The sequence below is a fragment of the Propithecus coquereli genome, unplaced genomic scaffold (genome assembly GCF_000956105.1).
Source record: "Propithecus coquereli isolate 6110/MARCELLA unplaced genomic scaffold, Pcoq_1.0 Scaffold540, whole genome shotgun sequence".
In the NCBI taxonomy this organism is placed as follows: Eukaryota; Metazoa; Chordata; class Mammalia; order Primates; family Indriidae; genus Propithecus; species Propithecus coquereli.
The window spans coordinates 479750-491281 of NW_012151286.1; the positions used below are offsets into that span (position 1 = coordinate 479750).

Consider the following 11532-nt stretch of genomic DNA (forward strand, 5'->3'; position numbering starts at 1 on the left):
CCCTGGTCTGGCCGTCCCGCTGCTGCCGCCTGTAGCAGCCAGGCTGCAGGAGCTGCCCTGTCAGCCCAAGTCCACTTTTGTTTGCTCACCTGTGGTGTTTTGGACCTTGTACCAGGTGCTGAGATGTGGCAAAGTCTCAATGTCCTGCCATGGGCAGCCTGGGCCAGCCAAGCCACTTGCCCGCATTGATGACAGCAGCTACTTCCCAGCAGCACCACCCTGGCTGAGGCAGCTGTGCCCCTAACGCTGCTCCAGACTGTGACCCCAACTCAGAGCAGCTGGCAAGAGGCCAAGCCCCACCTCTCAGGCCATCACTCTGCCAACGGGAGCCGCTGGCTCTCCATCTCCCCAGCCTGCTCCCTCAAACCACGTGGCACAGTGGCCAGAGCCCCGGGCTGGGCTCAGGACCCCAGAGCCATCTGTAGCACCAGGGGGTGGGGGAGCAGGTGCTCGGGCCTTCCCACCCCTGTCCCCAGGGCGCCTCTCTCCCCTCAGATGTGCGTCGCTCTCCGCCTTCCGCCTCCCACCAGCCCGCCAGGGGTCCTTGGCCCTCCAGGGTATCTAGGGAGAAGCTGTCTCCCTGTGTGCGTCTCCCGTCCATGTCATCGCCGGCATCTCCACCAGGGGAGGGACGGCTGAGGGTGACAGGTGGGTTTTGGCTCCGCCGTGGATGTGGATGTGAGGAAATGTAAGTGAACAGGTGGGGGGGCGTCTCTTATCCACAGTGGCCCGTGTGTGCCACCACGGGGGCCACGGTCCACTCTCGGAATGGCTCTAATTGAGCAGGCCAAGGGGAAACTGACTTCTAGGCAGGGTGCCTGTGCCAAACTTGTATGCCTGTGGGCACATTCTGTGCCCTGCACCGACGGCTGTCATAAGAGCCAGGTCTTGGCCTTCCCGCTGGCCATTGATAGAGGTCCCCAAGGCTCTCTGGCCTGACTGGAGGGATGAGGGGTGCCCGAGGCCCAAGAAAGGGCTCAGTCGGACTCTGGCCTGAGGAGGGCGTGGGGTCCGTCCAGCCCTGAGCAGGAAACACAGCCCGGCCCCCACCGACAGCTTCGGCACTCTGGATGCCCTGTCCCTTCCTCTCCCCTCTGGGCCCAGCAGAGCCTGGGGTCCGTGGCTGTGCACTCCCACCACGGGGTGGGGGCAGCACCCAGGCGGGAGACCACCACGGTACCTGGCCCCTCCCCCAGCCCAGCCCCATAGCCCGCTGGTGCGAACTGAGGCCCCTGCCCTCCATGTACTGTACTGGGCTTCACCGAGTGTCCCCAGGGACAGGAGCAGCCCCAAGTGCCCACCTCTCAGCCCCACAAACAGGCTGTCTTCTCTGCAAGCCAATTTCACCCAGCCCTTCCCTCGGCCAGTGAGCCCTGCGGGGGAGATCAGCCCCGGCTCCCTCCCAACATGCTTCACGGTTAGTGCCAGGGGCTGACCCTGGAAGTCCTTCCTTATCTCTAGCCCGCATCCTTCCTGACCACCGCTTTCTTTCTTGGTCTGACCTAGCGCCCTCTCCAACACTCTTGGCAAGTAAATCCACCACAATCCAAGAGGGTTCTTAATGAACCCTCAGTCCCTCTCCTCCAGACCACGTGGTGGCCTGTCCACCCCCTTTTTGAGAAGTCCAGGGCACAAAGCCCTTCCGCTGTCTCTGCCCTTTTCTGAGTTTCTAGAAGCCTTCAGGTAGTGCTCAGGCTCCGGACCCAAGGCTCTGGCGTCATGGGCACCAGAGGTCCAATCTGGGGTGCTGAAAGCAGTCACCCCTCCAGCCAATTCCCCCGTCAGGCCGCAAGCCAACAGAGTGAGGGGTCCCAGCAGCCCAGGGAACAGGGCCAAGGTGTGAGCTGCTGTGATGGGGTCTGTGGTCAGGCTCCCCAGCCCCCTCCTCCTCCGAAAGAAAAGCCCCGAGACAGACCCCGCTCCAGCCAGGTGAAGGCCCCTGTCAAGGAAGGGGCAGGACAGACCCCTCACTGAGGGGGCTTCCTCTGCAAGGGAAGCTGTCATGCCAGGCCCGGTGCCCCAAGACCACCAGCATAAACCCACAGCCCCTCCCAGCAGAGCCCGCAGCTCCACACACGGCCATTCCTGGGTTGTCTCTCCTCCCCTCCCCGCCACACGCCCCGTGTCCACCCGGCCCTTCACTCCCTGGTCCTCGGCTCGGTCCCCACCCCCACTGCCACCCTCTGCCCCCCCATGCCCCTCCCGCTCTGCTGCAGCCTGTCTGCCCTTCCCGCCCACACCCTCCTTGGCGGAGCCTTCTCTCTTAGGTGCAGTGGTCCTCCTCCACCCGCCGCCGCCACCCAGCCCATATTAACTGTCATTTTGTAAGAAAAGTGACTTGTTGGTTTAATAAATCTCTAGTCATTGTAATAATTTATCGGCTGCCGTAATGTATTTATTAGTCACCTACCGTTAATAAAAAGTGCCAGCTTTTTCTAGCGTGAGTGTGACGTGTTGTGTCAGTGCCCAGGGAGCTTGTGCCAGGCACATCCGCAAGATGCGTGTCCTCGTGCCTGTCCCGGTCCGGGAACGGCAGGCAGCCCGGCAGAGTGGGCACAGTTGTGCTGCGCGCAGAAGGACCAGGGCAACTGGCCGCGCTGCCCGCCTGTCAGGACTGCGGCCGGGCGGGCGTGCTCTGTCCTGTGCCAGGCCCCCTTCCTGTCCTGGAGTGCTCGGTGCCGGCCTCCACGCCGCTGCTGGCCACCCTGCGCCGGCACCGCTTCCTGCTGCTCCTGGGCTCCACTGAAGTCTGGGGCAGGTGGAGGACTGGGGGAGACGGCCTGGGGAGGGTTCCCAGTGGCTCCGCGGGACGGGGACACAGGCAGGGGCAGGTGGCTGCTGGCTGTGACCCCTGGCTTCTTTCTCTTTGCTCACATGGTGATGTCTCCATTTGGAGTGCTCCAGCGTCTGCTTCCTCCTGGGAAGCTTGTAAGGATGAACTGTTCTCTGACTCCTTAGGTGATGGGTTCTGCTCAGTGGGGGGTGGCAGTCAGGCCTAGGACGCACAGCGGGGGTCTCGGTGCCGGCGCCTCCCCATCCTGCAACATCTCCCCTCCTCACTGCCCTCCCCAAATCCCCGGGATCAGCCCTTCTTTCGGGGCTCCCTCCAAGACCCTCTACCCTCAAAACCAGGTCTGGCTGTGCATGTCCTCTGCTCTGTGCCACTGCTGGGACCGCAGACCTTCTTAATGTGCGTGCGTTGTCTCTCCCTGACTAGACTGTGAGCTCTTGGAGAGCAGGAGCCTGACCGGGTCGTTCTACATCCCCGTGGCAGCCCAGCAGAGGGCCTTGCGCACGGCCAGTCGGTGCTGGCGGGAAGGATGAGCGAGCGTGTGCTCTGCGCCCTGAGGCGCGCGCCGGACGCTGTGGAGGGGCCAAGCCTTAGCAGGTGGACCCGAGGAGCCTGAGCTGGCCCGGCTTTCCCTCCAGACCTAAGCTCCGTGGCCTCTTGAAGAAGAGACCTTCAGGCCCACCCATGTGTCAAAGGGGCACAGTCCCCACTCTCAGCTCGGGTCACCCTGGCAGCCCCTCTGTGATTCCTGTATGGTCCTGGGGGTACCTCGGCCATATGTCCCCAACGCATCCCCCGGGTCTGTAGACCAAAGCAGTGTCCGGGACAGCTGTGCAGTCGAGTTGGGAGCTTGCCCCTGGCTGCGGGTTTTCAGCTCTTTGTTGAGAGCTGCAGGGCGAGGTGCCTCTGTGGCCCCCACTGAGTCCTCGGTGTCAGAGCCTCACCACGCTGCCCCCGTGGGCGACCCAGCGAGCCTGAGTGTTCACAGCCGGAGCCCCGCACGTGGGTCCGGGGGGCCGCTAGGAAACCTCCAGCTGCCCTTCCCTGAACATGGGGCCAGTGAGTCTTGCTCCTCCCTGGGGGCGACGGTGCAGACGCCGGTTGACCTTCCCGGGTAGCGGAGAGAGTGAAGCGTACTGGTTGAGGGTGAGATGCGCTGAGATCATAGTGTTCGCTGGATTTGTTTAGCAGAATGAAAGGACGGTGCCGTGTACTGCAGGTCCCAGAGGGGGCACGAAGCCGTGTCTAGGTGCTCTTGGGGGGAGACAGAACTCAGACTGCCCCCTCCACTGCCAAGCTCAGGGTTGGGGCTGAGACCCTTTCCAGGGCCGGTGTCATAGCGCAGGGGAGGTTACTGAGGGGAGGACGAGCCACGAGACGCGTGGGGCTGCCCCAGTGCTCTGCCTCGTTGTTCCTCAACACTCCTGCTGGAGACGCTGATACCGACCCGGAGAAGCCCATTAGTAAGTTCTGGATCTGGCCCAGAGCTGGCGCGAGTCTCTGCTCTTTAAGGGTCCCAGCTGTGCCACCTCGGTGTCCCCTAAGGGTCGATGAGGCTGAATGACACCAGGCAGGCACAGTGCCGGCAGGTGGGGGTCACTTCATCTCCCACCCTCCTGCTCGGACAGGGGATGGCCGTGGCAGGTGACGCAGCAGTTCACTCGGCTCCCGCTGTTTGGTCATCCCTGGGGGACGAGTTCATCTCTCAGCGAATATGCCCAGTGACAGCTACACCAACTCTTCTCTTTCCTGTTACGTGTTTCAATCTTCTTACTTCAAAACAGAGTCTAGCCTGGGTTACCTCTGGGCTTGGGCTCTAGACCCACGGAGTTGGGTTTGCCGCGGACGAGCCCCCAGGGCTGGGGCAGAGTTCTTGGGGAAAATAAGGGAGCCGTCCCTTCCCCGCCTTCCCGTGCAGAGATGCGTTAGTTCACAGAGAAGCACGCTCTTCTGTGCTGCCAGGGCGCAGGTTCCCCGAGCGGATGGCCCTGGCATCCCCAAGTAGAGTAAGTCAGCCGTGCCCAGGGCACAAGTCTGGCCGCCTCAGTCTCGGCTGTTCTTGGGGTGCCCAGCACGTTCACCCGTTTGGTTGTGCTCGAGGCAGCACTTCTCCGCCTTGCATAGTGCGCCTTGCAGGGCAGACGTGGCTGAGCTGGACCGAGACAGAGGAGGTGTGGCCAGTCCCCCGGGCGCTCCTGGAGGCAGCCCTGGGCAGGGAGTGGCGGCCGCCAGGAGGCTGGAGGACCTGGTCTGACTTCCCTTGGCTCACGGGAGGGGCCTAAAAATCCCTCTCTCCAGGGAACATCCCCCCACCCACAAACCAGGCCCAGGAGGAAAGGTCCAATCCAGCCCCACCACCACCCCCAGCACATTCGCACACACACGCACGCGCACACGTGTCAGGACACGCTCCCGTGGCTAGGGACTCTGCAGCGGGGAGAGCCCAAGTCACCCTGTCCTCAGCCTCCCCAGAGAGCCATCGTTGGCTCCCAGTCCAGTCTCTGCCACTGGCCCCGAGTTGATGGGAGCTCTGGAAGTCGGGGACGAGACGCTCTGTGACGTGTTACCAATTGCAGGTTCTCTCCACAGCCTCCCGGAGGAGCTGGGGGCACAGGGGCCCCCTCGGGCTGCTGAGTAGCCTGGTCCCTCCCTCTCGAACCTAATTCTCCTCTTCTCTCTCCCTGTCTCTGTGTCTCTCCCTCCTGCTGTCTGTCCTGCTCTCTCTTCCCCCGCCTGGGGCTGCAGAACCGCATGCACGAGTCTCTCATGCTCTTCGACTCCATCTGTAACAACAAGTTCTTCATCGATACCTCCATCATTCTCTTCCTCAACAAGAAAGATCTCTTTGGCGAGAAGATCAAGAAGTCACCTTTGACCATCTGCTTTCCTGAATACACAGGTGGGTGTCACTCGGCCCTGTGCAGCGGGAAGCCCCGCCCCTGGCAGGGACCTGTGGGCTCGGCCAGCACCGCTTGGGCCCGCTGGCGAGAGGGACCCACTGCAGAGTCGGGGTGAAGAGAAAAATGGAGGTGAGGGCACCACCAGGTTTGGCCCTTTCCGGGACACAGCCCTGAGTGTGGTGGGAAGTGGCCCCTCCTGAGCTGTATGTGTTGTGACCAAGTGACTCAGGCGCGACAGGGTAGGGAGCAGGGGCCAGGACAGGACCACAGGCTTCCCCTTCCCCTCTCTCCTGGTCACCCTCAAGAAGAGGTCTCGGGACTAGCAGGAGAGCCTCCCCTCACCCCTGCCCGGGGCCGGGCCACGTGGCACCTTTGTGGGAAACAGAAAACGGGGACGTGGCCTGTGAGTGGGGCCTGGGCTGCGTTTCAGCCCCACCTGCCTCCTCTGCTGTCCACTTCGGTGTACGGCACACACACCTCTGCGCAGCAGCGTGGCAGCCATTCCACCCCCGCCCCTGCCCCGTTCCTCTACCCCTGTCCTTCCCCCAAATCAACCTCCGCTATCTGCCAGCCTCCTCCCCCTGACACCTCCCCTGCCTCTGCCTTCTCTGGGGCTTTTCTCCTGCTCTCGGGAATGTATCAGAGATCCGCCCCCCAAATGAAGCGCTTGCCAATGGGTGGATGAGGGAGGCTGGCTTCCGTAGGGCGGACCAGCTCTGGGCTGCTGCTCGGGCTGCTGCTAGAAGCAGGGCTGATGGGATGCCAGCGTCCAGCCCTTGTCCCTCTGGGGAGAAGATTCTAGGGATCCCTGGGGTGAAGTCACCTTTGCATGCTGAGAACCGAGGGCCAGCACCCTGCAGTGGAGGAAGTTGTGTCCTGTCCTCCCCCAGCTAAGGGTGCAGCTGGCTCAGCCAGGAGCCCACTGACACAGCCCAGGAGTGAGACGCAGCGTGGCCTGAGTCTCAGGGCTACACGGGCCCCCAAACCCAGTCACACGGCTCCCAAATGCCAGTAGACATCGGAGCACGTCTCTCCACCCCTCCCCACTAGTGGGAGCAGCTGTGTGAGGCAGGGCCCGTCAGCTCGCTCCGGGCAGCTCTACCCTCCCGCCGCTCCGTGCTGCCTGTGAATCTGCAAGGTGCCTGCCGTCCCAGGGTGCAGAGACGGAGGCGGGGCCAGGGACCGTGCCCTGCACGCGGGCTCTCTGGCCTGACGGATGCCAGGAGCGCAGATTCTCCAACTGGGCAGGTGACCACAGTAGCCTCTGGAGCCAGACCACTGCAACTCTAAACAGGTGACTTGATCACCTGGGCCTCCTTTCTGTCTGGGCACCAGGGTAGACAATAACGCCTTCCCCGTGGGGTGGCCGTGAGGACGGCTGGGGCGACAGGGGCTCCGCACCAGGTCCGCACAACCCCTGGCTGTTACCCAGAGGCTGGAACCAAGGCCAGGGGGACTGGGAGGAGGTGCCTGCTGCAGGTGGAGCGAGTACAGGAGGGCACAGGACAGGCCTGGAAAGGCCCGGCCCCGACTGCCAGGGGGCCAGGGAGGGCCCTGCCTGTGGGCAAAGCCGGCCGCAGCCACTTAGCAGCCACTGCCGACCTGACCTCTTCCAGCCTTAGCAAAGGCCTTCCCGGACCAACTCCGGCCTTTGTGAAGTTGTGGTGACAGGACCCGACAGGCCCTCTCAGGCCAATGCCACCGTCAGGGGCAGGCCCAACACTAAGGCTCTTCCTGTCCAGTGTCCCACTAGAGCCCAATTTGCGAAGTGGCCTGAGGAGCAGCCGGTCTCCCTGCTGTGTAGTTTGAGTGCTGGACACCTCCAGAAGATGCCCCTCGTCGGAATTTGGGAAACGACTGAGTTCTCCGGGACCTTCAGAGGGATCCAGTTTAGTTCAGACAACGCAACAGATGACAAATGGTCACCAAGGCAGTGGCCCCAGGGCATGCAGGCCTGTGGTGCACAAAAAATTTGGAGGGGTGGGGGACGGGCGGTGGCTGTGTAAGGGACCGTGTGGGCCAGCTTGGGCCAGGCAGCAGGGGGGCCGTGTGAGGACACTGCACTCAGCAAACTCAGAGCAGGCACGGGGGCGTTCCCACCATCTGGAGGGGACGCCTGTGGCACTTTTTACCACGGTCTGTGCCCTGTCTTGGCTGTCTGTGGATGGGAAGCTCCTTGGCAGGGTCCGCGTCAGCCGCTGTCTGGTCTTTGGTAGCTTTGCTGTGGGCTCGGCGCTCCGCCTGCTTCCGCACTTGGCACCCCTGCAGCGGTGGGTCTGGGCACTCGCGCCGGGCTGCCCAGACCCCACCCAGGGGCGCCCCCACTCCTTGCCCCTCATATTTGCTTATCACTGGCCTGGAGTCAGGTCTTCTGATCGGCTTTGAAGGAAAGAAAATCTTGCTGCAGAAGCCTCCAGCGACCCCAGCCTGTGGCCCACACCCTCAGCCTACAGCTGGAGAATGAGGCAGGGCCGGGTGGGGCACAGGGGAGGGATCACCCCACACCCAAAATAACATTGTTTCCATGCTGGACAGATCCTAGCGGCACTGAGGAAAATGGGGCATCTTCCTTGTCTTGGGCTTTTTTGCACTTCTGTGTTTTATGGTATTTAACCGTGGCGCAACCACAGGGTTTGGGTTGCAGCTGGTTAGAAAACTGTCCTTACATCATCCACAGATGTGCTCCGCTATCCCCACCCAGCCCCAGCCAGGATCAAGGGACCTGGTGGGGAGAATGAGGGCCCCGTTGGTGTCACACATGCTGACACCCCTGTAAACCCCCACCCTGGGGACACCTCTGCTCCCACGTCCTGACCACTCACCAAGAACCAGGACGACTCAGAGATGCTCCCAGCCCTGCCGAGTGACCTCTCGTTAGAGGAACCCCCAGAGGAAGGAGCACAGGTCCTGCTTGGCGCCCCCCACGTGTCCTGGGTCACCACCCTGTCAAGCTACTTCCCCGTCAGACTTTATTCTCTCGATTTATTGGAATCAGCAGGATTGGTTTAGACCTTGGGGAGGTGTCTCAATTTACTCATCTCGAAAGCAAAGGGGATGCCGGTCCCTTGTGCTCCCAGGGCTCCTGGGCAGACCTGCTGCGAAAACACAGCAAAAGATCTTGAAAAGTCAAAAGCCAGGCAAATGCTAAGCCCCATGCAGTTTTAATGTAAAACTCCTTGGAGAAGGAATGCCCCACACCTCCTACTGTTTGCTTCCTCTGTCTCATCCCACACAGGGAACATGCCACAGCCCCCTTCTCTGCCTCCACGTCCCCAGCCCTGTCCACCCACAGCTCTCACCAGGGCCTCCCCCTGTTCTTCTGTGTCTTGTTGCAGGCCCCAATACCTACGAAGATGCAGCCGCCTACATCCAAGCACAATTTGAAAGCAAAAACCGCTCACCCAACAAAGAAATTTATTGTCACATGACTTGTGCCACAGACACGAATAATATCCAGGTGGTATTCGACGCCGTCACCGACATCATCATTGCCAACAACCTCCGGGGCTGCGGCTTGTACTGACCTCTTGTCCTGTATAGCAACCTATTTGGTAATGATTCCAGCACTCACAGAAAAGCTTGCGTGCACACACACTCACACACACACCCCACTATCAAATGCAAGTTGGTAAATAAACTTTAAAGAGGCATAACAAAACCTTATAATATATATATATATAAATATATATTTAAAAGATCTTTTTAGTTTGTACTAGAAAGAGCTGCAGACAGAACTGACCGTCCCATAGCACATCAAGGTTTTCCTGAGACGGCACGTGAGCACACGCGTGTCGTGATGGGGGCCTGGTTTTGGAGTCCCTCCTTTTAAGGACAGCCCCGGGGTTTCACTCTCTGAGCCCCGTTTCTGTGTGCAGGGGGAGGGCAGAGCGAGGCCCGGCTGTCGTCCAGCTGGTCCTCAGCGTCCCACCTGCTAAGGCTGTGTGCGCTCAGCTCTGTCCTGCTCTCGTGTGAAGTCCCAGCCCTTTAAGAAATGGCCAACGCCCTAAGCGCCTCCCTACCCTATACTCCCCACAACAGAAAAATTGAAGCACTCTTCTCTTTTGGGTGGTGGTGGTGGTTAATGTCAGGAATTTAGAAGAATCATTGCTCCGACCCGTCCACTGGCTCCTGAGTTTTCTTTATTCACGTTCACAAGGGAAGAGTCAGAGAAAAGGGAGACTTGGTCTGCTTTCTAAAAGCAGCTGCAGGGAGGGGACTCAAGTCCCCTGCAGAGTTGGAGTCAGCCCCTCCAGGGGGGCGCGTGGGAAGGAGGGGAGTGAGGGGACAGGCGTGGCCGAGGGGAGGGCTGGACTGTAGCTCTGACCCGGGACCCGGGCTGGGCTGTTGCCCGCCTTACCCTGCAGCAGCACTAGTAAGAATGTCCTAGGGTTTTTTGGTTGGTTGGTTGGTTTTTAAAATCGAAGAAAATGGTCAGACTGGACCCCTTATCTCTCTCTCTACAGACTGCTTCATGGACTCTTTGCTGTTGACGTTGATCTCCTGGTAGCATGACCTTTTGGCCTTTGTAAGACACACAGCCTTTCTGTATCAAGCCCCTGTCTAACCTACGACCCCAGAGTGACTGACGGCTGTGTATTTCTGTAGAATGCTGTAGAATCTGGTTTTAGTTGAGTCTTTACATTTAGAATTTGAAAGGAAAAAACATTTCTCATGTGCTTTGTAGCTTAAAACAAGAAAAGGAAAACTCACCATTTCATCCACATTTCTTTCTTTTTCTTTCAAAATAAAACCTACACACCCGCACCCACGGCCCCCAAGCGCACATGCGGAGGTGCTGGGCCCATCTGCTGCCAGGGGCTCCCGTGCGGTGCGTTGGTCAGGCAGGGCTTTCCAGAAGGCCACAGGCCGCGGCAACCCTGCTGTCTGTCGGCCACCCAGACACTACGGACACCACTGAGCGGTGGCAGCTCCCGCTGCTCGCCCAGCCCCAAGCCACTGCAACCACACTCACTCCAGGTTTGCATAGCAAAAGCACAGCTCTCACTGGCCAGTAGCTGCCAAAAAGAATACAAGAAAACCTGTCATAAACGGATATAGAGCCCTCTAGAAAACAGTTTTCCCACCAACCCCCTCCTTCTACAGAGTTCCTTTTTTTTGGTTTGTTTTTGGGATTTTTTTTTTTTTGGTAGTTTTGTTTTTCTGCCCCGATGAGTACTATGTATTATACACCAGATCCGCTTTCATAGTCTGGGAAATGGGGTTGTGGTTTTTTCCTTTGACATCTTAGGTTTCCCGTCTCCCCTCTCGTGTATGTGTCCCCTCCCCACCTTTTCCTTTGTTTCAGTGACCTGTGTTCGCCCTTTCTCATGTGGGGATGTTTGTGCTGCAGATAAAAAGAAAAAAAAAAATTTTTAAATACCACAAGATGGATAAAAAAACCCATAAAAAATTTTAAAAACAGATGGAATGTAGTGTTTACATTAAAGCCACAGTTTTCATGATCAGTCCTATGTCATTTCTACTTTGACCAGTATCCAAACCCCAAACCTCTTCACAGTTTCACTTTTCAGACTTAATATTTGCTGAAGAAGACCAGTCACAGCCATTTCAAACAAAGAGGAGGCAAAAAGACAAAACACAAAAAAATAAAAAATAAAAAAAACTTGGAAAAAAAAAGGAAAAAAGAAAAAAAAAGCCCACGGGTCTTTCTAAGCCTTTCTATTCCCAATCGGTGAGGTTTCTGTGATATCTTACACACTGCCAGTCTACTTCTCTGACTAATGGAAATTCATGTGTAGCTCAATAAAGAGAATGTTTGTCTGTATTCCTGAGTCTCTCACCCTCTGCCTTCCAGCCAGTGGTCTTCGAAGTGGGCGTCAC

General features: G+C 58.9%; 1 protein-coding gene across 1 annotated transcript in view; it reads left to right on the forward strand.

The window, feature by feature from the left end:
- Positions 1-10378, forward strand: part of GNAO1 (guanine nucleotide binding protein (G protein), alpha activating activity polypeptide O) — a 159739-nt gene extending 149361 nt beyond the window's left edge. Inside the window, exons 7-9 of the mRNA XM_012657445.1 lie at positions 5537-5690; positions 9027-9242; positions 10155-10378. Coding sequence (XP_012512899.1) covers positions 5537-5690; positions 9027-9214 — 342 coding nt within the window. The 3' untranslated portion in view covers positions 9215-9242; positions 10155-10378. The remainder of the gene's footprint in view (positions 1-5536; positions 5691-9026; positions 9243-10154) is intronic.
- The last annotated feature ends 1154 nt before the right edge of the window (positions 10379-11532 follow it).